This window comes from Manihot esculenta, chromosome 3, assembly GCF_001659605.2.
Source record: "Manihot esculenta cultivar AM560-2 chromosome 3, M.esculenta_v8, whole genome shotgun sequence".
Classification (NCBI taxonomy): Eukaryota; Viridiplantae; Streptophyta; class Magnoliopsida; order Malpighiales; family Euphorbiaceae; genus Manihot; species Manihot esculenta.
Window position 1 is genome coordinate 1895398 of NC_035163.2, and position 24732 is coordinate 1920129.

At 33.2% G+C, this 24732-nt stretch overlaps 4 protein-coding genes across 8 annotated transcripts; 1 reads left to right on the plus strand and 3 right to left on the minus strand.

The window, feature by feature from the left end:
* Positions 1-654: 654 nt before the first annotated feature.
* LOC110611741 (basic salivary proline-rich protein 3) lies at positions 655-6189 on the minus strand. 2 transcript variants are annotated; one of them, XM_021752176.2, is made up of 4 exons: positions 5860-5996; positions 2364-3746; positions 1696-1999; positions 655-1423 (listed from the first exon to the last, which is right to left on the minus strand). In XM_021752176.2, the coding sequence occupies exons 3-4, from the start codon at positions 1989-1991 to the stop codon at positions 808-810; spliced, it is 912 nt and encodes a 303-aa protein (XP_021607868.1). In that variant the 5' UTR covers positions 1992-1999; positions 2364-3746; positions 5860-5996; the 3' UTR covers positions 655-807. The 2 variants fall into 2 exon arrangements, with proteins under 2 accessions (XP_021607868.1, XP_021607865.1); XM_021752173.2 differs by lacking the exon at positions 2364-3746 and having other exon boundaries at positions 5860-6189.
* Positions 6190-9901: 3712 nt separating this feature from the next.
* Positions 9902-16021, plus strand: LOC110611739 (probable plastidic glucose transporter 2). 3 transcript variants are annotated; one of them, XR_002487383.2, is made up of 16 exons: positions 9902-10217; positions 10386-10428; positions 10870-10978; positions 11346-11457; positions 11570-11637; positions 11726-11858; positions 12347-12446; positions 12559-12671; positions 12750-12843; positions 13320-13473; positions 13631-13774; positions 13856-13929; positions 14731-14819; positions 14962-15219; positions 15301-15415; positions 15520-15691. XR_002487383.2 is itself a non-coding variant. In XM_021752170.2 (15 exons), the coding sequence occupies exons 3-15, from the start codon at positions 10888-10890 to the stop codon at positions 15703-15705; spliced, it is 1473 nt and encodes a 490-aa protein (XP_021607862.1). In that variant the 5' UTR covers positions 9906-10217; positions 10386-10447; positions 10870-10887; the 3' UTR covers positions 15706-16021. The 3 variants fall into 3 exon arrangements, 2 of the variants coding, with proteins under 2 accessions (XP_021607862.1, XP_021607861.1); XM_021752170.2 differs by lacking the exon at positions 14962-15219 and having other exon boundaries at positions 9906-10217; positions 10386-10447; positions 15520-16021; XM_021752169.2 differs by lacking the exon at positions 14962-15219 and having other exon boundaries at positions 9907-10217; positions 15520-16021.
* A 1993-nt stretch (positions 16022-18014) lies between these two features.
* Positions 18015-20738, minus strand: LOC110611738 (cyclin-dependent kinase F-1). 2 transcript variants are annotated; one of them, XM_043955390.1, is made up of 3 exons: positions 20082-20738; positions 18624-19551; positions 18015-18521 (listed from the first exon to the last, which is right to left on the minus strand). In XM_043955390.1, exons 1-2 carry the CDS (start codon positions 20685-20687, stop codon positions 18640-18642), a joined length of 1518 nt encoding a protein of 505 aa, XP_043811325.1. In that variant the 5' UTR covers positions 20688-20738; the 3' UTR covers positions 18015-18521; positions 18624-18639. The 2 variants fall into 2 exon arrangements, with proteins under 2 accessions (XP_043811325.1, XP_021607860.1); XM_021752168.2 differs by having other exon boundaries at positions 18015-19551; positions 20082-20737.
* A 426-nt stretch (positions 20739-21164) lies between these two features.
* On the minus strand, positions 21165-23861 carry LOC110611744 (rac-like GTP-binding protein ARAC7). Its single transcript, XM_021752181.2, has 8 exons — positions 23592-23861; positions 23155-23242; positions 22901-23010; positions 22496-22559; positions 22323-22387; positions 22145-22210; positions 21904-22010; positions 21165-21536 (listed from the first exon to the last, which is right to left on the minus strand). The coding sequence occupies exons 1-8, from the start codon at positions 23688-23690 to the stop codon at positions 21506-21508; spliced, it is 630 nt and encodes a 209-aa protein (XP_021607873.1). The 5' UTR covers positions 23691-23861; the 3' UTR covers positions 21165-21505.
* Positions 23862-24732: the final 871 nt, after the last annotated feature.

Below are 24732 nucleotides of genomic sequence, written 5' to 3' on the forward strand. Positions count from 1 at the left end.
TTCTTCAACAACGATGTTTTTAAGGTTGTGAGAAGAGGCCAACAGCAGAGCTTCTCCACAAACAGTGTGTTAAAGTACGTTGATAATGATAGAGCAAATTGGATTAATGTATAATTAGCAATAGATTATTATCTGGTGAATATTGCTATTAAAAGAATAACATCAAATACAAAGTAGGGAAAAACTATATAGTTCATAAATTGAAGAATGCATAAAGGCGAATCAAATACTACATATTGAGTGCCTTTCCTTTTCCTTAAAAATTTTTCCAAGGATTACCTACCAAAATATGAACAGATGGTTCAAGTGGTCAAAGTCCTGCCCCTTGAGGTTACCGTGCCATGCATTGAAGAATCTATTGAAGATCTACAATGCTCCATGAATACCTGATGCAGGCAAAGGACAATGGATCCTACACCCAAACAAGTCCAGGCTGACAAATTTCATCACAGCAATACGAGGAGCATTACTGTTGAATAAGCATTTATAGCTCGGTATTCCTCCACCCATTTTGAGCATTCTTCTAACTTGTGAAAGCTAACGATTTCTTTATTCAACCACATAACATTGGGGAAAAAAGCAGTGTCTTATCAAAGGGAGGGGCTTTTAACCTGCTCCAAATTTAGCTATAAACATAAACGTTGAAAGGAAGGATAAGCTGAAGCAAAATCAATAAATCAAGTTCTAAGATGCCTGCCACAATTGGTTCCAAAAAATAAAAAGGCAGTCACAGAATCTTTACTCAACATACAAAACACACCTATTACCCATTTTACTCATGCAAGGTCCAAAAACTCGCCATGTGCACTAATACACATCTCCCATCCTGTCCCTTCCCATTCCACGCCGATCATCTCGGCCTCGCTCCATGTACATGTCTCGCCGATACTCTTTCACTAGCGGCCCACCTCTAATTGGTGATCTGCTCCTCTCTCTCACATCCCGCCCCCACCGACCGCGTTGAGGGAGACCAGGCGGTGGAGGTGGTGGAGGTGGAGAGGGCAACCGCCTCTCAAACCCTTTCCTATCATTAAAAAAGTTATCCCTTCCTCGATCTCTATGACCCCAGTCCACTGGCATTGCTCTATCAAATTTGTTCCTCCCCCGGTAGTCATCATCAGGATAATCAGGCCGAACTCTCCGCACGTCATGATCAGGAAACCTGCCTCCATGTCTAGCAGGTGGAGGACCACCAGGCCCAAAATCTCTAGGGCCATCTCTGGCCCAGCCACGAGGAGGAGATCTATACCCATTCATGGTCCTGACTGGGGAAATATCCAAAGGAGGACCAGGGAAGCGTCTAGGAGGAGCATGTGGGGGTGGAGGGCCGGGATAGCCCCTCCGAGGACTTCCCCCAGGACTGTATCGAGGCCTCTTACAGTTGTTGCAATACTCTCTTCTTGCAAAGTTCAGGTTGCCACATCTGACACATGTAAAATTATAAGATGATTCTATCTTAAACAAGCGTTAAAACATAATGGAGAAAGATCCAACTTATTTACAAAATCGAGCGATTCAATATCAAAATCAAGCATGCTGTTCTCGAATTCCGAAAGTATTTCTACATGCACACATCAAAATTCATAACAACAAAGGTCAAAAGATTGGGTTTTATAATGGCATCCCCTCTCTTTGAGGTTCAGATATTTAAACAAGTAGTAAATAAACAGAATGAAAATAAAGATATCAACTTACAAAGGATCAGAGCAAATCCAATCTCCTTCTCTTGGGCGCACATTGGGATTATTCCTACTGACGCCCTCACCTCTGAAAGGGCCTGGACCAAATCCAGGCCCCTCAAAACCTCTACCTGGTGCTCTGCCACCAACTCTTCCTCTAGCATAAGGGGGTGAAGAGTCTCGAAATCTACCAGGATCTCTCCCACCACCAAATTCACGACCTCTAGGTGGACCCCCTGAATGATCAAAATCAGAACTGTACCGATGATCTGCATCCCTGCGGCGTGCAGGAGAACCAGAACCTGCATGCATTCTATATCCTGGAAAATAAAAACAAGTGAAAAATCTAAAGATAAGCAAACCCCAATAAGACAAGGGAGAAAATTTTTTTAGTACAAATTAGTAACCCTATCCATAACTTTAGAGCCAAGAACTGTGAAATGACCAGGATATTAATCATATCGCAGAATATCTCCTCATAAGAGATTCCATAGAAAGAGAATATCAGTATGCTGTTCACATCAGAACTTCCATTATTGCTTACCTTTCAAGATTGATTTTCCACATTATCAATAAATACACTGGAGCCAGCTATACCACAATTACTTGAACTCATCATATATGAGAACAAACAAGTCCAACATTCCTACATTAATGAGTTGACCATTAAATGCTTAATTATACCTTTTTAACCTATCTACCGATCTACCAATTCCAAAATTAATGAATCTGGGGCAGCCAAAACTTCATTCTAAGAACGTTGGCAGCAACAGGCTCGAACATAGTCAGTATCTCCAGCCTGGAGATACAACAGATTGATATAATCCTAGCTTACAGACATCCACAAAGAAGATCTCTAACCCAAGCACGAGTTTGTTCCAAGAACTTTAGTCAAAACACCCCTTTTGAAAGAGATCCATAAAACTAACAGCAGAAACCATATCCAGGACAAACCACCAACAGCAGCCCACCACAGTTTAACAGTAGCCAAAAATTTGAAAATCAACCAGCTACCAATTTGTCCACTTATTCTCAAAAACCATCTCTGCAATTTTAAAAAGGTTCAACCAGACATCTCAAAAGAACATGATCCTATAATTTCCACCCAAAACCACAATCCATAAAAACCATGGGGGCCTGAAGTTGTATTGGCATGCCCGATTTCCCGCGGTGTTATCTGTCAGTTTCCAAACTGCCGTTGGTTATGCTTGCCCAGAAGTTTACACCCACAAAAGTAAAGGGGATTGCCCCATGGAAACAATCATCAGAGTCTAAGTGACCTGTATCAACCCAAACTAAATTTGCCACCCATTACACAAGCAAAAAACAAACCTAAAGAGTCTAACAGAATGTAGACAAGCAACATGCGAAAAGAAGTCCCGGTCTTTATGCACTTAACACCCAATAAACAATCAAATCATCTCAAACCATTGAAATGACAAAAAGAAAACTAAAAAACAAAAACCCAGTCAAGTCCCTGATTCCCACAAGGATAATTCCATTCCACAAATCCAAGTAGCAGCTAGAATTTATCTGTTACCAGGAAGTTCAATATCATGCACTTCCATCCACAAACTTTTTATCCCATGACAGAATGCCAGGAACAAGAAATGATAAGCCTGCAGCACCACTAAACAAAGCCATTGAACCCAACATGTAGCAGCCTCATTGTCATAGTGTTACTTACAACCGACATTCCAACCTCACATAATTATGGTTGACAAGCAGACATCCCTCAAACCATTTGTCATTACCATTAACTCAGTATCCTTAAAGGCAAATACCTCGTAAAAATGCAATTTAGTCACTTTGAAATTTAAAACCCACATATTGCTGAAGCTGGTGCCATATTCAGTTAGCCCACACCATTCCAAACCAAAACAAATGGCAACGGCTTCACAACAAAGGATGCCTATGCCTGTACACCATTCATAATATTGATAGATGACATTACCCAAAACCATAATAACCATAATATGATAGAAAACCCAGAGATCATGATCCAAGATTGCACTCACACCAACATGCCTTCCTCAAGACCCAAGTTCTTGTAGGCAACATTCAAAGCTGTAACAGACAACAGCAAATTTTATTTGCAAACCAACACTCATAAGTTTAGGTAGATCCAGATGCTTGACATGCAGCACAATGGATACAACCAAAAGAAAAGGCAACATTACCTACATGTTGTAATTAAGAACAAATGCATTGACAATATGACATCAGCCATAATCCTACTTAATATGATTATAGGACTGAATAAATAAAGATACGAAACTGGAAAAAATAAATGGAAAAGAAAAAGGAATAACAAAACATTCTCAAAATTGTTATAAAAACATAGAAGATAGAAAATATTAAACACTAAGTGCCGTAAGAACCATTTTTTCTACCCTAAAATTATAAAAGACTATGAAAGATTGAAGTCAACATTAAATCATATTAGAAAATAAACAAGCAGTAATATTTCAACTAGCTTTGACTTGATTCTTATGCAAAGTTAATATATTCAAGATAATCACGTACTTACAAAATACCGTCTCAATTCATCCTATTTAAACAGTTCAGTATGGTGGGAAAAAATATATCAAACCGAAATTTCAATCATGTCAAACTGGATCATGCACACCCATGTTTGCAAATGTTTAACATCTCCATTTTATTTCAAAGTTCCATAAACTTAACAGGCGGAATCCTTGAAGATTGCCAAAAATTATAATGCACTGCATCCTATATTTTCCCACACCAATTTTCAGACTGAAAAAAAATAAATTGTTCAGAACAGGATTAATAAAGGCTAAAATAGAATTATGAATCCAAAACTCCACTATCTTCCTCAAAAACTTAGTAAATAACACGATTGACAATATTGAGAATACATAATTTGTTATGGTCTTATGGATCAAGCAAGAAGGATGGACTGGAATGACAGAGGGCATAGAGCTTTGAATGTGCACACCAACGGGAGGTTCAAAGGAAATGGAGTTTGTGGGACTGCAAGAAAGGGGAGCTGGTCGAAGTTTCAAGATAGATGGCAGAAGCTTCTTGAACGGCAGACAGTTAAGAGGGAAAGGAGGAAGGCGCACACTTTTGATTATTTCTTTGTAACGTCAGATTTTCTGGGCCAGGAATTCTTCTCTGGAAATCTTGGAGTTATCTTTCCTTTTTCTGTTATTCCTTTTAAGCATTGTAATTAATATATTACTAGTTTTCAGATATTCTGAGTAGACAAGGACATTGTACTATAATTCATTAAACCTCCAATTTGGATAAATACCAATACAGTTACAATTGAGTCTCTCATTTCTATTCTCAATAGTTCCTAATTCTAACATAATTAAATAACAGCAATGGGAAATTTCAATACAATGCAATTCCTCACTTGCGCATATAAAAGAGCTAAGCATTAGCTGCAATATCAACATCAAAAGACTACAAAGCAAATTGCATATTTAACAATAGAAATAAACTGCAATAACCCATTGCATCATCGTCCAATATTGAAACCTTAAGACTTTACATACCATCAACACAAGGATGGAAAAGATTCTTTTCTCACATCAATTAAAAAATCATGTTTCATATAAAACTACTAATCACGTAAGAAATTGCCCATGCAACCTCAAAAACTGCATATCATGAGTTAAGCTACATGAGCATAGAAAACAATACCCTGCACGTCCCCTAAGAACCTTAACCAGGAATAAAAAAGACAACGCGAGAGCGCGCGCGTGGGGTGTGTGTGTGTATATATATTTATATATATATGTGCTACACCTTCGGTTTAGGGTTTCAAATACTCAATATAAACGCAAAATAAATTAACATTTGTTACAAATTTAGATGTATCGATTATATATGCCACCTAAAACTCTTTATCCTTTCATTTCATTTGAAATTATTCATTTTGCAAAAAACAAAATTACAAAATCACGCATGATTTCAAATTTTTTAAAATTTTTTAAGTCATTCCAAACAAATTAGTAGAAAAAAACAACTGAATTAAAAAATTATTGATTCTAAAAGAAGGCTACAACCTCGGTTAGGGTTTCAAATACTCATCCAAATATTAAATGCAAAAGATTAACATATGCTTCAAATTTAGATGTAGCAATTAAAATATTGAAAGACGCGGAAAAAAAAAACAGATCCAGATGAAGAAAAAAAATAAGTGACGAACCAGGATCGTCAGAGTATCGATCGGAACGAGAATAAGGGAGAGGCTCTCGGCGGACCTCGCCGGGCTCGTAGTCGCTGCCAGCAGCGCGGCCTCCCCCGCCACCGTCTCCGCCGTCGCTGACAGAAGGGCGTACGACGAGGCTGCTAAGTAGGGGCTGGTGATGAGATGTTGTTTGGTCCTTGTCTCTCGAACCCATATTGAAGTTTCTCTTTCTCTCTCCTTAGTTGGAGCGAGAGCTAATATAGCCCTATTTAGCTTAAATATGTGCCGTCGCTTTTTTTTTTTTTTTTCCCTCTCCCTCAGGAGAGGGAGGTAAAGGGAAGGAAGAAATATGAACAAGACCTTTACCTCTTTTTTGCAATTAAGTCCCCATTAAGGCCATAATTATAACCTTGCACTGCGATCCATCTCTATTTCCCTTAGTTTGTCCCTCATGGAATTGAGATGCAGTATGCCTGATAAATAAATAATTTATAATTTATAATTGAAAATATTATATTAATAAATTAATACAGTTACATAAAAATAAAATTATTTATTATAAAATATATACATAAATTATAAAAAAAAACTACAAAATGGAATAAAAAAGGCTAATTATTATAACTATAATCAACTAGTGAGAATTTTAACTAAGATTACAATTTTATTGGCATAATATATTTTAAATTAATTTATCCCTTATTAAGATATAAAATTAATTTTTATTTTTCAAATTTTGAAGATGAAATTTTTGTAAATACCTTATGAAATGATCTTTCAAATAAATAATATATACATTGATAAAAAAAAATTGACATTTTATATAAACAATTTATTAGTGAATAAAATAATTGTATAAGAGCCAAGCACGTAATAAGTTTGTCCAAAATTTTACATTAAGCGACCATGAGATTACGTTTTAATTGAGCCATGTGTCCCAATTTCATTAATATATTAATCAAATCTCTATCATTATTGACCCTGCATTTACATGTTATTCAAAATTTCGACAATTTATTCGTATAAAAATAAAGTTTTTCTCTTTAATATTGATTTAAATTTTTTATTTAATATAGTTAAAAGTAGTAAATTTTATTGTAATTTTTAAATATTGTTTACTTATATTATTTTATTAAAAATTAAATAAATCCTAAGTATTGTGAAATTTATAGTTTAAATATGTCGTAATTTACTCAAAATTTAATTTAATAAAAATTTAATCGAGTTTAATTCGATTTGAATTTAATTTTTAGTCTCATTGAATAAACAAATCAAATTTAAATTTTATAATATTTCACTCGTTCGTTTGATTTCGAGTTTACGCGCATAGTCATAAATAGTTTTATTAAGTAAATTTAAAATATTTATAAATAAATTGAATTATTCAAAATTAAATTTGATAAAATTTTAATTCAAATAAGCTATTTTACTAAATGAATTAAATTTAAATTTTTTAATACATGATTCAAATTCAAAATGAATAAAGTTTGATTTCAATTCAAATTTTAAAAATTTATAAGAAATTAAATTTAAACTCTTAAAAATTCGGCTCGATTTATTTACACCTCTATTTATCGCGAACAATACTTTTTATATATTATTTCTGTTTTATAATTTTTGTCTGATTTTTTTTAAATGTTCTAAAATTGTTATTAATTTTTTATATTATAATAACATATAAATTAATTATTATAATTTTATTTAATTTATTTTTAAAATATATTTAAATATTTAATAAAATTTAATATTTTTAAAATTGATATAATTAAAAAATTAATAAAAATATATTTTTTTAATATATATATATATATATATATATATAAATAAATAAAATGAATAAAAATTATGATAAAACGAAAATGTATATTAAAGAGCGAGCTGTATTGGATGTCAAAATCTAAAATTTTGTGTATTTTGTATTGTTATGTTCTTGTTTTTTTTTAATTTTTAATTTTAAACAATTAAATCCATTAATTTAATTTTGTTTTTAAATTTAGACACCAGTAATCAGTGTACAAGGACAAGTTTATGAGTCAATAAATATAATAAGCAATAAATTATGTATTATATACTATTGAATTGATGGAGTTATTTTATTAAAATTAATTTAAATATTTTGCTATAATTACAAGAACAATAATAAGATGTGTGGTAAAAAAATTTAAAAGTTATGATATAATCGTCAAAAAATCTGAAGTTATAAAATTTTCAGTTAATGTATTTTTATATTTGAATTATAAATGAAATTAACATATGAGGTGTCATATATAAAATTAGTTACATCGTAGAGACGTGCATATCTGGAATCATAGTGTAACAGGTACCAGACAATGAATGATTAACCACCCATCATTTATTAAAACTAATAATTAATTTCTTCTCTGTTTTTGCAACATAATAATTAATTTCATACTTGGTCTTTTCATTATAGTATTTTTGAAAATAAGAAATAAATGATCTTTTAAATATATTCTCAACGAAAAAGTTTTTTTTTTTATTGTAACTAAATTGAAAGTATAGGAATTTAGAATGTTAGATTACATTTTTTCAGTTCTTTAAATTTTATAATTTCTTTATTTTATAATTATTTAACATATTAAATCTAGATTAATTGTTTTAATTTATAGCTAACTAATGCTAAGTTTTAATAATAATAAGCAACTTATGTGTTTTACGAAAAATAAGTAAATTAAATGTAAATTCAAAGTATCATATAAGAATGAGTTTGATAATAATTAAATTAAACTTTTATTTATTAGATTCGTGCATTTATTATATACTTTAATTATATATAAATTTAAATAAAAATATTTAAATAATAATTATTAATGGTCACCAGACTTTCTATTATTGGATAAGATTGTTCCCTGAAAAAGAATATAAATCCCGAAATTCATCAAGTCATTCTCAAGCAGATTGATCCATTATCGCAAGTTCTAATCCGGACAAGCAGATTGATCCATTATCGCTCAGATTGATCCATTATCGCAAGTTCTAATCCGAACATATGTAACAGGTCGGATGGTTCATAGGTGTAAGTCCAATAGGAGATAACCCAGTACGATGATATAATGTGACAGAGAATAACTGGCTCAGTCATTTCGCAACATTATTAGTACGCGTGCTGAAAAAAATTAAATGGTCGTTTGATATGAAAAGATGATCTAATGCGTCTATATGTACAGGTCTGAATGACATAATTAGGTGGTACCATAGTACAAAAACGGTTAAATATCACTAATAGCAGATAAAAAGAAAAAATGATAAAAGAATAAAAAAAAATAAGAGGAAAGAAACATTATTTTTTTAAAAAAAATCAGATACATACTATAAATTATATTTTTAAAATTTTAAAATATCAGTTATTAAAGTCTAATTTATATCAAAAATACTAAATTTCAAAAGAAATTTTTTTTATTATAGTTCCATAATGTAAGGTAAACTAACTAGGTAGTATATATATTTTGAAAAAAAATACTTTAATTAGTTTGTATATTTTTAAAAATTAAACTATAAGGTCATATTCGTTAGGGGTTGGGGGGGAATTGCTGATTTCTTTGCTGAAAAGAATGTTAAGCAGGAGATTTTATCCAATAAAAGCAGTGATGCTAAGCATAGTAGTGGCCATTTTTTGGTAGTGAAAAATCAACTATAATAATATTAATATTTTTAAATAGCTATTTAATATAATTTTAAAAATACAAATTTTTTATAAGAAATGAACAACTAAATATTAATATTTTCCTATTCCAAAAAGACCAGCGACCAGTCGACTGTCAAAATCTATGCCACCTGTCACCATGAGAACCGCAAATACCAAGATTTCAAATGTTTAAAACACCCTTCATCATCATCACCTCATTAGCTACTCGACCCATATTTCCAAAACTAGTCAAGTTATTAGTAGTTCTGCGAGGACACGTGTGAGCATTTGCATTCTCGTACCCGGGCCGACACGGCACCAACTTTTTTATTTTAATATAATAAAATATAATCATTTATAATATTAATTTATTTATTATTGAAAATTAGAGCCGTGCTTAATTTTTGACGTTTCCGCCAAGGGAGAAAGGTACAGTGTCGTCTCTGTAGAAATACGTGTGACGGTGATGCTCTTGCTCTGTTTTTCATCTTCCCATCTAAACAACTTCTCTCTCTCTCTCTCGCTCGCTCGCTCGCTCGCTAAGCCATCGCCACGGGCGCACGATAGCGCGCCCAGTTCCTTCCATGTCTTCTGTGCATAATTAAGCTTCGAAATCAGCATTTTTTTTTTCTCGGGAAGGATCTTGTATCACAAGGAAAGGAAGGGAAGAAGATAAATTTATTCATATTTCAGATCCTTTCGTTGCTAGCTGGATCTTCGAAACGTAATCGAGGTATTAATTTTGTTATTTGATTACTTTTTGAATTATGGAAACCTTCTGTTGGCATTAGTTTTCGCTTGCTGTTTCCATTTGATTTGTATTTTTTTGGAGTTTTTATTTGGGCGTACTTTTTACGGTTTTAAGTTCTTCACAAGTTTGCCAATTCTGATTTCCTTGCAGCTTTACACCGATAGTTGATTGAATGCTGCAGCCTCTTCGCGCGGTTTGTTTTGGATCCTTTGGTGCATTTTCTGATTTGGTTCCTATCAATTTATTTGGATAATCATTGTCGTTTAATGACCATATATGTGATTCTGCTTTGTTTGGGTACCAGGTAAATAGAAATTGAAATGTCGAGTTTTAGATCCAATTCTATTCTGAACTTCTTTAGATACCGGATGGAGGGAAAGCAGGGGAAGGTTTAAGCAGGAAAAAAAAAAGGCATCTATGAGAAACAAAAACGTGTAATAACATTGTTTGGACCGAATTGTTTCAAAGACTTATTAATAGTTAACTATCAGAACAGGATAATGATATAAAATGCAAAATGCAGACTGCAGATAACAATTATACAAAAGAAGTTGATGTTACTTGGTAATTAAGTGGAATGAATAATGTGACAGTGTTACCCTAAATTCTCTAAATTTGGTGATTTGGGTTGTAGGCTTGCTGCATTTTTTGCATGTGGGGACGAGAGCGTGAGGCAAACTCGATGTACAAGCGTCTGTTGCCAAGAGATCATACGAACATAGTTGATGTAGAAGATAATTCAGGTAAGAAGAAAAATTCATCTACCAGAGCGTCCAATGTTGATGTCTAGCTGCAATGTTTTTTTAGTACACTGTACTTCAGAGTATGCTTGTGGAAGTGTCAGAATTGTTTATCTATGAACTATCTTCCATTGTTGTTGCCTGAGCAGTTTCCACCAATTGTCCTCATCGGGTTTTACAATTTTTTATTGTGCTCTGAAAAAGAATATCGGGCATTATTAATTTTGAATTTCTGTTGTTCCTTCAGTTTGCGGGTTTGAAATATTTGCACTTGTTTAGGTTGCTTGATCTTTCTTGGATTTTTCAAATTTGAATGAGGCTGTTTGAAATGATATTTGAGATTGATTCCTTCCTTGTATGTTGGTTTTAGCTCTTGTACAGAATGATCAGGATCCTGATGCAGCAAATCCTTCATGGAGGCTTTCTTTTCCACATGTACTGGTGGCAACCATATCATCCTTCTTATTTGGCTACCATCTTGGGTTTGTGCACTTTCTTAGGCTTATGCTATGCCGTTTTTTCGTTTACCCATGACCCAAGTGTCATTTTTGGTATATTATGATGTAATGATTTGGATGTTTACTTTTGGTACAGTGTGGTAAATGAACCACTCGAAATCATCTCATTGGATCTTGGATTCAATGGAAATACCTTGGCAGAAGGTGATGAATACATATATATTCTTACCATTTTAGTTTTTGGTGTAATTTGGTCTCATTCATTTGGTTGAAATCTTAATTTCAAATGAAGGCCTGGTGGTTAGCACGTGTTTGGGTGGTGCCTTAATTGGATCCCTTTTTAGTGGATGGATTGCTGATGGGGTTGGCCGCCGTAGGGCTTTTCAGTTGTGTGCTTTGCCCATGGTTATTGGTGCTTCTATAAGGTAGTACTTTGCCGCTTGTAGCAACTATATGCATCATTTTATTCCTTTCCTTTGCGCTATATTAGTCAATATCTGAGTTAGGTAGTAGGTTGCTACAATGTCATTCTTGGATAAATAAATCTGAATAACTTTATTGAGAAAAAAGTACAAGTAAGCTCAAAGAAATGGGCGTTTTGCAACTATTCATAATTGTCTCATGCATTAACAAACACATAATGAAATCACACACAAGCACCAAAAGGGAAAAAAGAGCGTGTGATGGATATTTTAAACCTATTTAATTCTCTGTTCAGTACCATATCTGTAACTTGTTTAAACTATGTCAGACTGCTCTCACTTGTTTGGAGGTCACAAATGGGTTCTCTCATTCATATGCTTCTCCCTTTCCCATTATAGCATAAGGATTAGTCCTCACTATGTACATTCTCTTTTTTGCTGCTATTAAAATCTGAGTTTATGTTGACATCTGGAATAATGTGCATTTTCAGCGCAACCACGACAACTTTGGCTGGTATGCTTTTTGGAAGGTTCTTAGTTGGGATGGGAATGGGAGTTGGTCCTCCTGTTGCATCTCTTTATGTGACGGAGGTATTGAATTGATTTACTCGTTCTCAAAATAAGTACTGCATAATCTTTCTTTTCATCACTGTCAGAGGTGTTCCCAACTTTTAGTTGAGTTTAATGTTGTTGGTTTGAGCAGGTTTCTCCTCCTTTTGTGAGGGGCACTTATGGAAGTTTCATCCAAATTGCAACCTGTCTTGGACTTATGGGGGCTCTATTCATTGGAATCCCTGTCAGAGAAATTGCAGGCTGGTATGATATATTTATTTAGAGCCCATTGTCAGTGCTTCATATTCAGTTTCTCAAGCACGCAATTTGTAATATGTTCAGGTGGCGAATCTGTTTCTGGGTGTCTGCACTTCCTGCTGGATTACTTGCTCTTGCCATGGGGTGCTGTGCAGAGAGTCCACATTGGCTATACAAGGTTTTTTCCACTTGAAGTTCTTATTTTCACTTAAAATTCTCCGATTATGTCAGTTATAAAAAGAGAATTTGTCTTATCATATTAAGAAAAATTAAATGAATTGCTTGTCGGGGCCGTACATTTCCTTGTCCCTTCTTTTTCCATGAAATTTATTCTGATTTACACGGACTTTTTGCCGCTGACCTCTCTCTCTCTCTCTCTCTCTCTCTCTCTCTCTCCCTCTCCCTCTCTCACCCCCCTTCATATTGCAGTTTGACTCTCAATATTTATCTTTTAGATTTTCAACAATCTTTTGTATTGCTATATCTGATTTCTGGACTGGATCCTAGCAAAACAACCCACTTTCCAAATTCTTGTTGCGTACATCATTTATTGCAACAACGTGATTTTTCCCACATGAGGGTGGTATCTGTTGTAATTATGGGTGCTTTTTGGTTGAAGTTGGATACTTATATCTTCTTATTTTCATGGGACAGCAAGGAAGAAGTGTTGAAGCTGAAATTGAATTTCAGAAGCTTTTAGGTGGAGCACATGTTAAATTGGCAATGCAAGAGTTATCCAAATTAGACAGAGGGGATGACACAGACAGTGTGAAGCTCTCTGAATTGTTTTTTGGTCGCCATGGGAGAGGTGCATATTTTTTTTACATTATGAGCGTATGTGTATAGGCAACGCGAGCGCATTCATCTTTTTGTTGAGGCTAAAATTGCTGATGTCATCACTTTCTCATTTCCCCTCTTCTTTCCTTTTCCTTTTAGGCTTTGTTATTCACATGTTCCTTTTGCAGTTGTTTTTATTGGATCAACCCTATTTGCTTTACAACAGCTATCTGGTATAAATGCTGTGTTTTATTTCTCTTCAACTGTGTTTAAAAGTGCTGGAGTCCCATCAGACCAAGCAAATGTCTTTGTTGGAATTGCAAATCTATCAGGTATATAATACTATAGCAACCTTCTTGTGCACGCTGCTAGTTGTAAATTATCTTTTGACCCATGATCTTAATTGCCTCCAGGATCTATTGCTGCAATGGTGTTGATGGATAAACTAGGAAGGAAGGTGTTGCTTCTGTGGAGCTTCTTTGGAATGGTAGGTTTTAATCGGTCTCTTGGGAAGTTTCACACTAAAGTAGCGGTGGTTTCTGAATGCATAACTGCCGGTGTCCATTTGCTCTGTGATTGAACATAAATTAAATGTGGATGTGACAGATATTCTCTCCTTAATTCAATGTGGGTGTGAGTAACACCAGGTGGGGAGAGGCAGTGAGATTTTATAAGATATTCCTCTAAATTCATGTATTTGGGGAAAAAAGGGAATATTTAAAAGGTAGCATGATCTTCCAAAATAGAGGAAATTACCACCTAGAGGAGCGAAAAATTGGAATGAGACAGACTGATATATGCTATTCTATTATTTCAATTAAGCTTAAAATTTTTTTTCTCTGTTTTATATTAATTATTAAACTTACATAGTTTGTAGTAGTCCCATTCTTTCTGCAACTTTTCTTGCCCATTACCATGCTTCCCTGCAGCATTTTTTACCATTAGTTTCTTATGGCCTTCTCCCCACCTCCCAGCTTCCTGGTCCCATGATGAGTTTCAATATGATCTCTAGGCAACTTTATGAGGAGTATGATAGGTCACTCTTTTGGTGGATAAAACAAATTAGATTGAGTTGAGATTTAAGGAGTAATACGCAGATTTGAGACCTTGACATCACAACCAAAAAGAAAATTTTGGATAGATGTGAATAATTATGTGCTTAGGAAACCTTAAGGATTGTTGCTCCTAGCACAATTGGCTGATCCTTTGTAATTGTATCGTTAATGTCGAATAAATGAAGACTGATCATAGAGGTCTGATCTCTATATGATGCGTGTTCCCCATGCAGGCAGTATCCATGGGCTTTCAAGTTGCTGGAGCAAGTTCTTATATGTCAGGATCTGTTGCTTTGTACCTGTCTGTTGGTGGCATGCTTATGTGAGTATTATTTTTCCTTGTAAATGTTAAAGATGAATTATATTACGTCCTTCTTATAACACATATCATATGAACAATGGGCCCCAGTCTATTGCTGTTAAATACAACTTGCTGCTGATTGCTAAACAATAATTATGTGCAGATTCATTTCTAGCCTATCCATCAATAGAGACCACGAGCCCACAGCATGATGACACTCATTTTCTTGCATTAAAGTTTCATATTGCCTTTCTTCCTAAATAAATGATCATTGCCCAAAAACATAAACTAGAGAGATACGTGATGAACTAACTCTAACAATGATAATCAGTTACTAGCTGCCCTCATTGTTAACCATCACATCCAAGGGGTGCTTTCCTTGATGGTGGCCTGTACATCTAACTGTAAGAGGATGAACTGAGTATGTCTTTGACTGGGATATTCTCATATTATATTGAGTATGTCTTGATGTGAACCCGTTAACGAAAACTTATATGTACAGGTTTGTCTTCACATTTGCTTTAGGAGCTGGTCCAGTTCCAGGTCTCCTCCTGCCAGAGATCTTCCCTAGCCGAATCAGGGCAAAAGCTATGGCAGTCTGTATGTCAGTGCACTGGGTAAACTCTCTTCCCTTTTTAATTCCCTGTGATTCATTATCTATCCATCTCTTGCCAATCACAAGTCAAGATCAATATTTATGATATAAACCAACTGCCTTCAGGTGATCAATTTCTTTGTGGGGTTGTTGTTTTTGCGTTTGCTGGAGCAACTTGGACCACAGCTCTTGTACACTATATTTGCGACATTTTGCATGATTGCAGTGGTTTTTGTGAAAAGGAATATTATGGAAACGAAAGGAAAATCTCTTAAAGAAATCGAGATAGCTCTTCTCCCACCAGAATATTGATACCATCTCTTGAATTTTCATTGGTGGATCATACACCAGTAGAGTGAAGCTTAGCTTAGACATCAGTCTTCTCATATTGTGGAAAGCACGTGGAAAGCGTTCATGTGCAGAGCATCCCAAGGGAAGAAACTGGCAGAGTAACTTTATGCATCAATCTTAATTACAGAAGTCCTCATTTGCTGGAGAATCAGGAATTATTGTATACTTTGAGCGAAGTGATTGTTTGTGATCAACTACGTTGAGCTGGCTAGTTTCTCATATTGTTTAACTATTGTTATTATTTTAATTTACGTTATATATATATATGCTAAGTCCATATAAGGCTGTGATGCATGCTAAGGTCGGCCTGTTGCTATATATATATTTTTTAACATGCAGCTAGATTACTGCTTCAAGGGGAGAAGGAGGGAAGATAGGAGTTGAACTCAAAATGTTGGAGCGACTCTTCTATGTTATTGCAACTCAGCCAGTTATTAGAATTTGACTCCGGACTCAACTCGACTCTACTGGGCCAGACACCCTTGGCCTTGGGTTCATAGATGGACCCAGATTCAAATATTGTTAATAAAAAATATTATTAACCCACTACATATCGATCAAGTATATTATGACAATAACCTCTGTATGGATATAAAGAAAGTGGAAACTGGGGAAAATAGATCATGGGAAAGAAGATATTTCATTTTTGAGAAAATAATATTTATTTATTCATATTGGAGAAATAATAATAAAAACTGAAAAAATATCCATTAAAAAGAAGTGTTTTATTTTAATCCCAAAAAAAAAACAAATTTTCTCTAATTTATTTTCTTTCCTCTCCCATAAAACAGAGAATAAGGATGGCAATCAGCTGGCTTGGGTAAGTAGGTTTGATCTATGATCTCCGTCAAATATAAGATTTCATTCTTATAATTATCGGAGAAAACTAACTTAATATACTTCTATGTGAATGAATTCAAAAATTGCAACACAAGTTTAATTCCAAATAAAAAAATTTATAAAATAATTTAAACGAAATCACAAGAAGTACGAAATTAAACATTTCGCGGACAATTGCTTTGCAATTTCTCCAAAAGCTCACTTCTTTGAATCTTTTGCCTATCATTTTATCTTTTTAACCATAAATATCTCTAGTCCTGTGCTCTGAATCCCCTATTATTTTATCTTTTTAACTATAAATATCTCTGGTCCTGTGCTCTAAATTTAAAAATATATAAATTTATAATTTTTTATATATTTTTAATTTTATTTCTATATAAAATAATAATTCATATGTATATGTTAAATACAATTTATTACTTTTATTATCAATATTAATATATGAATTTGATTTCCTACCTCTTAATATAATAAGTATAATTTACTATATTAATTATTATTAACTTTTAATTTTCTACCATTTTAATATAATATATTATTGATATTATAATAAAATTTTTATTATATTTTATGCTTAAAAAATTATATTTTTTATTTTAATAAAAAATATAATATTAAAATATATTTATAAAAATTAGATGTATTCGAATAATAATAAATATATAAAAAATTGCCGAGTTCACCATTACTCTATATAATTATGTCATATAATATAAATTTAAAATTTTTTTCTATTTATATAAAATAATAATTAATATATATGTTAAATATAATTTATTATTTTATCATTACTATTAATATATAACTTTTTAATTTTTTACTTTTTAATATAATAATTACAATTTATTATATTTATTGTTATTAATTTTTTATCAACTACTACTTTTTAATATAATATATTATTATATTATAATAAAGTTTTATTATATTTTATTATTAAAAAATACTATATTTTTTATGTTAATAATAAATATAATATTAAAAATATATTTATAAAAATTAGATAATTACCATATAAAAAGATATTTAAATAATAAAAATAAATAATATATATATAAATTCATAACAAAATATTATGTAAAATTTTTTACTATCTAGTTAGTTTATTGATTTGATAAAAATAAACTTTATTTTCCTAGAGATATAGTTTTTTAATAAAATATGTTATTGAATATTAATAATATATGATCGCATAATTGTATATTTAATTAATATTAAAATTTTTTAATTTCTTATACTATAATTGAAAATAATTCATACTAATAGAATTTCTAATTCTCTCTATAATTATCTTTTTTAATGACAATAATACAAAATATTTTAATATCAATACAAAGTTAAATTAAAATAGAAAGCGAGGATAGTGAACATTTACTCATTCATGAGTATGAATTCACTTTCATCTCATCTAAGTTAAACACACAAATAAATATCCAGGATACATCAAACATATCCCTATATGTATATTGACTTAAATATGGAAATCCCAAAACATTCCTCCTTTATAATTCACAGAACACCAAGTTAACGAATGATCTGTTGATCAAATAAATATAGTGGTACTACTTGATCAACATGGAGCAATACATCAAATTCAAACCCCAAAACAAAACCCAGCAAGAAGATAGAAAGCAATTAGGCTCATCATCCCCAGCAACAACTTCACACACGCTAGAAACTGGATTCTACTGCTACATTATATAAATGAATAACTTTACACACTCCATTTTTGTTGTAGGCTTGAGGTAACATCCTTCCATGCACAATTAACAGAAGTTATCAACCATCTGATTCCTCTAGCCAAACCTATAGACTGAGCATAATCACACCAAGAATGATGATACAAGCATTTTGAATCAAGTTGATTCTCTTTTTCCCAAGTATGTCCAATTTTGCTTTTTGACAACAGGCAAATCATTTCCTTTATGCAAGAATCACTACACAACAATGTTTTTTTGGGGGGCATTACTTTGACATGAACGCATGAGGTACAAAAGATTTTGGGATTTTAAGAATTCCAGAAGCTACAGAAAGCATACCTCATTATTTTTAAACTCAGAAGAACTGTAGAGAAAAACCAGTACTGGTGGTTGTTATATTCATAGGGCCAAAGTCATCAAAATCAGAATCTGATTCCCTATCATTGTAGTCATACCATCCGCCAGGAGAATCCTCATCTTGCCCACCATTTGTCAAAGGCACGTGAAGCTCAGAAATCGGAACTGGGAGAGGTTCTTTTCCGAAGTACTCATCATGGAGCAGTTCCATTGCTGTAGCTCTGTTAGCTGGGTCATAACAAACCAGCTTCTTGACTAGAGAGATTTCATCTGGGAGACGGTTCGGGAGGCATGCTTCTAAACCAATGGGCTTTTCAATCTTAGCAAAAGAAATTGTTCCATAATCAGGAAGTTTTAAACAGCCTGGCCACGCTTCCTCTGTTAAATTACCCAAAACATTAATAATTCTACCAAGTTGATCTATATCTGACGTCCCTGGGAAAAGGGGTTCATGGGTTAAAAGCTCAGCAAAAATGCAGCCCAGAGACCACAAGTCAATCTCCAGACCATAGTCTGTGGACCCATAGAGTAGTTCAGGGGCCCTGAACCATCGAGTTCCAACACATGAAGTGAGCGAGCCATGCATATCACCCGCACCTTCCTCTACCTCATAAGAATAAGAACCCTTCAAAATATCATCTCCTATGTCGCTTGCTGTGCCTGTTGCAAGACAAGATGTATTCCCGTCCTGAATGCTTGTTTCCTCTAGGTAATCATGAGACTTGAATTCACTGCTCTCTCTAAATGATTCATCTTTTCTTAGGACACTTTGCTCTTGGTTTGCCTGTGCTTCTTGGGCCAAGTTATCCATCTCAGTAACAGTCACAGTTGGTTGAACAACTTGTTCCTGGTTTTGCAGCGGAGGGTTCTCATCAGTAGCAACAAAATCAGGCTCCATGAGCATCCTTGCCTGGACATAAGAATCAAACTAAGCATTCCATTGCTCAAATAATACAAAGACAACACTTTGAAGCAGCTGTACACCAATACTCACAATCTCATGCAAACATGAAGAAATATGAATAAGACATGAAAAACATTCTAGCAGTCAAGATGCTTAGACTCAAATCTGTATACAATAACCCATATAGAATTGCTGAGTTCTATCTCTCTTTTTTGCTCATTAACAACACAAATCTTTGCTTTAACTTAACAAAGTGAAACACAATTGAAGTATTACAATTATGAATACCCATCATCCAATGCATTCGTTTTGTCCCATTAATCATAATTTCATCTGCCACTTGATTCACAACTATCCTCTACCCTAATTGAGAAAACGCACACAGAAAAACTTTTCAAGATAAGTCCTCAATTCTGATAACAAACTAATCTAGAACCGTGAAGGAAAAAAGAAAAAAGAAAGATCAATTCAGGCCAACGACCACAAATTGCATAATCTCCCTCAGCTAAATTGACTAAAGAAGAAACCCACTTTACCTGGCCAAAATCAGCTAACTTGAGAACGCCATCATCAGAAATCAATAAATTACCCGGTTTCAAATCCCGATGCACGATCACATTCCTGTGGCAAGCGTCGACTCCACATAATATCTGCATCATCCACCTCTTTACATCTCCAACACTAATCCCAGCTCCTCCATTCTTCTTCCCCTCTTTAATCACTGCCGCTAAATCCGTCCTCAGGAACTCCAAGACCAACACGGCGTCCTCGTCCTCCCTCCAAAAATACTCGTGCATAATGACGATGTTGGGGCAGTTTTGGAGGATTTGTAAAGCCTCGATTTCGCGGAAGGCGGACTGGTAGTCGTGGATTTCTTTGAGGGCAACGATGAGGTTGTCGGAGAGGCGACGAGCCTTGTAGACGTCAGCGTAAGCGCCAGAGCCAACTCGCTCTTGGATTTCGTACTTGGCGATGATTTCGGGTCGGGTGTGTATGCTCCAGCTCTTGGAGTAGGGTGGTGACAGTGGGTGCTCCATGTTTCTGGGGGCGATGGCGGCGTCGTTAGACTTCGGACGTTTCTTGCTTATCTGGGCTTTGGAAGTGCAGTCGTAGCAGCGTGAGATGGGAAATCCGGCTGGCATATAAAGAACATCGCCCTTTCTTCCTTAATTTCCTTTGTTTACCTAACGTAGCAGTGTGGTTTAATTTCAATTTCTCAAATTTTGATGAGATTCAATTGGTTTCAATAAAAATTAAAATTAAATTTTTAGAATTAAATTTAATGAAATTTATTATAATTAAAATTAATTTTTTCTAAATTTTGATAAAAATAAATTCTATAAAATTTATATAACAATATTTTATAGACTGAAATGCTCTTAATAAATTTTTTTTCTTTTAAATATCAATTATTTTATTAATTAATTAAACAAATAATTGAAAATTAATAAATTATTAAAAAAATATTAATGATTTATAAAATAAATAATTAAAAATTATTTTAATAAATAATTACATTTTTTAATTATTGATGAGTGCCATGCAATCCTAGTATTTAGCAGTTGGGCCAATGATTGATCGACACATATCTTGAGTGTCCTAGTATAATACACCCATTGTAGCCGAGTATTTCATAATATTGTATTAGAAACAAGCAGCATACAAGTTATTACACTTCACCAAATACAACAATGGAACTTGATTTACTTTACGAACAAGTACAGGAGATGAGAGAATGAACAATTCCCTCTGAACTTCTTCTGGTCAGTTTGTAAGATGACAGTTACTTTCTCATAGTGCATACTCAGGCTACACTACAAATAAACACAAACTTAAACACGCAACGGGCTGTCAGGAGTCGACGCTTGGACAAATCAACACCCAAGGTCATTTGCAAAACAACTGTTTCACAGAGTCAAAAGTAGCTGATTAGGTTATGCTTATATGCTGTCACTGTGTCCTAAGCAACACAACCTCCACACATTATGCTCCTGCATTTCATAGAGGCACTTATCAGAATATGAAATTAGAGGGTCAGAAATGGTGGAAACTTTGTTGCAGCACAGAATGAAATGACGGGTTCAACAGTTCAACTCTTGGTTTTGTTCCAGTGATGGAGGGATTTCGTGCAGAACCTCACCGGATTAGGATTTGTTGTAAAATTATCAATCAGGATACCCACTAGAGCTCAGTTTATTTATAAATGACTCAAAGAACATTTTATTTTTTCACCAATCTGATAAACCAATGCCACTGGTAAGCAATGCTCAGCCACTAGCTGATTCTACTTTAACAGCTATATGTGCTTCAGGGATGTGAAATTTATAAACTTGGAGATAAAGGAATGAAGCAACTAACACAATAGCACGACCAGAGCTGCGGCGCCTTTTCTTTCTTGCCATCTCCTTCCTCCTTGGAGGTTTAAGAACAACCTTGATTGCAGTATCAAAAACAGCTTTGACGTTCTTGACAATCAAACATTAAATTATTGATAAAATTCAACAAATTCGTTAGCAGAAAGTAAAAAAAGGAGAACTTGATGGACATTGAAGATGATAAACAAAAGAAGCTCAATAAATTTTATTCTGAGAAATTTTACCTGCTGAGTCTTAGAGCTACACTCAATATATGCTGCAGCACCAATCTGTTTCCTCAGCTCCTCTCCCTATGTAATATAAGCTTAATTTATCTACGCCACAATTTGCCCCCTCCCCACCAACCCACAAAAAAAAATTGAAAAAAAAAATCATAGCGAAGCAAATAACCAAAAAACATACTTGTGCAGATGTTATGACATTAGAATTCATATGATCAGCAAGATATCCCCTGTCTTCGCGAAGATCTATTAACATAAAAGAAAACAAATTGATCAAATATGCAATCCTGTCAGGATTGCAAGATATACAAATCAATGAGAACTATCTCACTTGTAAGTTGCCAATTACATTACCTAATTTTGTACCAACAAGAACAATTGGAACATTTGGTGCAAACCGACGAAGTTCAGGCATCCACTGAGAAAAATCAGAAAGGAAAAAAAGAAAATAAAAAAAAAAGAAGGGGGAGGGGGGGGAAATCAGTTGCTGATGTATGAACTATAAAATATGTGCAATTAGAAATAAAAAGCTTCCTGGTTGAACACAACCCTATTTACATAGCTTCAAGACCAGAAAGTGAAATGCCAATTGAAATAACTATATAAGGCTTTAATTTGAAACAGACAATACAAGTACCCTTTTACAAATATGATCTGAAAATTGGCGTTAAGCAAGAAAAGTGAAAGAAAATCGAAAGGAAAAAGTTGTGCAGGAAAGGAGATTTTGGTGGTAAAAGACATCAGCAATAAAATCTATACCTTTTTAAGAACATTTTCATAACTTGCCCTGCTAATTAATGAGAAAGCCAAAACAAATATATCTGCACCTCTGTAGCTCAGTGGCCTCAATCTGCTATAATCCTCCTGACCTTTAATTAGGGAAAAGTACTAATCAGTCATAAATAATGCACCCACTAAGCCTAATCCCACTGACCAAACTTTGAAAATCATCACAAGCAGCATTTAAAATTGAGGATTCTCTCTTTTCTTCCTTTGGATGAAAATCTAAGTACCTGCAGTATCCCATAGGCCCAAATTGACAATGTTCCCATCCACAGCCACATTAGCACTGAAATTATCAAATACTGTGGGTATATAGTCCTGGCAAGAACAAACATGAAATTAACATATAGAAAGAGATCCCTGCCTCAATGCTACCAAATTCTACATATAAAAATTAAAATCTGACTCTAAACTAAAACCTAAGTGAACAGCTTCAATGTCTTTCACTGAAAGCCCTTCCACATAGAGAAAGAAAGAGACAGAGAGAGAGATACAAAAGCAAGTAAAGATTTTATCTTTACTGGAACCTATTTCAGTGGATGAGAAACCCAAATGGGAAAATGCCAGAAAAGTTCATCCATGGAAAGAAAACAGTTAAAAAGGGGCAAAAGAAAAATGGCGAAAAAGAGAAATGGCATTAACAGTGTGGAGTTCTTGAAAAACTCACAGTTGGGAACTTGTTGCTGGTGTAACAAATAAGCATACAAGTTTTTCCAACAGCTCCATCTCCAACTGTAACACATTTAATGAACTTTGAAGCACTCATCCTCTAAATAAAATCCAGTGGATTGATTCTTTGACTGAAGCAAAGACAAGTAGGAGGTTTATTAATATTAGAACTTTGAAGGAAAAAGTTGAGGTCAGAGAGAAAGAAGATGCTTGGAAGGAAAAAGGTTAAACAAAACAAGTTAAAAGAAGAAGAACAGAACACTGCGTCTATAAATGTATAGAAGGAATGGCGATGATCAATGCGCTGCCGCTGTTTAAAAAGAATTATTATTTAATCTCTAAATATTATTTATTTACAAGTTATTTCTTTTATTTTGTAAATTAATTAATTGATTTATATAACTCAAAATCGTTTATTAATCAGTTTATTTTTTAAAAATGATTAACTATTAATTATTATTAATTTATAATTTTAATTAAAATATATAAAATAATAATTTATAATTATTACATCATAAAAATAAAATATAATAATTATATTAATTTTTATTTTTTTCGTAATTTTAATATTTTTATTATTTTAAAATATTCATACTCGTTATTATTACAATAAAATATAATATTTAAATTTACAAACCAATTTTTTATATACCAAAATTATTTATTGCAATAGGGCAGATGGTCATTAATGAATTACACACGTACCCTTCAATTACTGATGTGCAATAAATTTGCGTCAGACTCTGCTTATCAAATTTTGAACTATTTTATATATATATATACACAGTATTTTATATAAAAGACATTAATTTTGATTTTCATTTTCATTTTTTATTTTGAATTTTAATGCAATTTAGTAGGTACTTTTTTAAAAATAAAATTTATTTTACTTCAAAATGAGAGAAAACTAAATTGATAAATATAATATAATTTTATTCAAATATAGTAAGCTTAATTTTAAATTAAACTAATTTTATCTAAATTAAATATTTAAAAGAAAAAAATATAAATTTATATTAAGATAAATTTGAGAAATTTCAAAAATTTTTTTATCATGGATTTTCCATAGGACTTTGTAAAAATATGGACAACAGGCAGAGAAAGACAAAGATAAAACAGCACATGTTCTTCTGCTCGTT

Coding starts and splice junctions, on each gene's coding strand:
- LOC110611741 (XM_021752173.2), bottom strand. CDS start 6,055: ATGGGTTCGAGAGACAAGGACCAAACAACATCTCATCACCAGCCCCTA. Junction 2,000..5,859: donor TCGATACTCTGACGATCCTG/GTTCGTCACTTA, acceptor TTTATTTTCCAG/GATATAGAATGCATGCAGGT. Junction 1,424..1,695: donor TGGATTTGCTCTGATCCTTT/GTAAGTTGATAT, acceptor TACATGTGTCAG/ATGTGGCAACCTGAACTTTG.
- LOC110611739 (XM_021752169.2), top strand. CDS start 10,408: ATGCTGCAGCCTCTTCGCGCG. Junction 11,859..12,346: donor GTTATTGGTGCTTCTATAAG/GTAGTACTTTGC, acceptor GTGCATTTTCAG/CGCAACCACGACAACTTTGG. Junction 14,820..15,300: donor TCTGTTGGTGGCATGCTTAT/GTGAGTATTATT, acceptor TTATATGTACAG/GTTTGTCTTCACATTTGCTT.
- LOC110611738 (XM_043955390.1), bottom strand. CDS start 20,687: ATGCCAGCCGGATTTCCCATCTCACGCTGCTACGACTGCACTTCCAAA. Junction 19,552..20,081: donor AGTTAGCTGATTTTGGCCAG/GTAAAGTGGGTT, acceptor TCTTATGTCCAG/GCAAGGATGCTCATGGAGCC.
- LOC110611744 (XM_021752181.2), bottom strand. CDS start 23,690: ATGAGTGCTTCAAAGTTCATTAAATGTGTTACAGTTGGAGATGGAGCT. Junction 22,211..22,322: donor ATGTCATAACATCTGCACAA/GTATGTTTTTTG, acceptor TATATTACATAG/GGAGAGGAGCTGAGGAAACA. Junction 21,537..21,903: donor AGCTCTGGTCGTGCTATTGT/GTTAGTTGCTTC, acceptor TATGAAATGCAG/GAGCATAATGTGTGGAGGTT.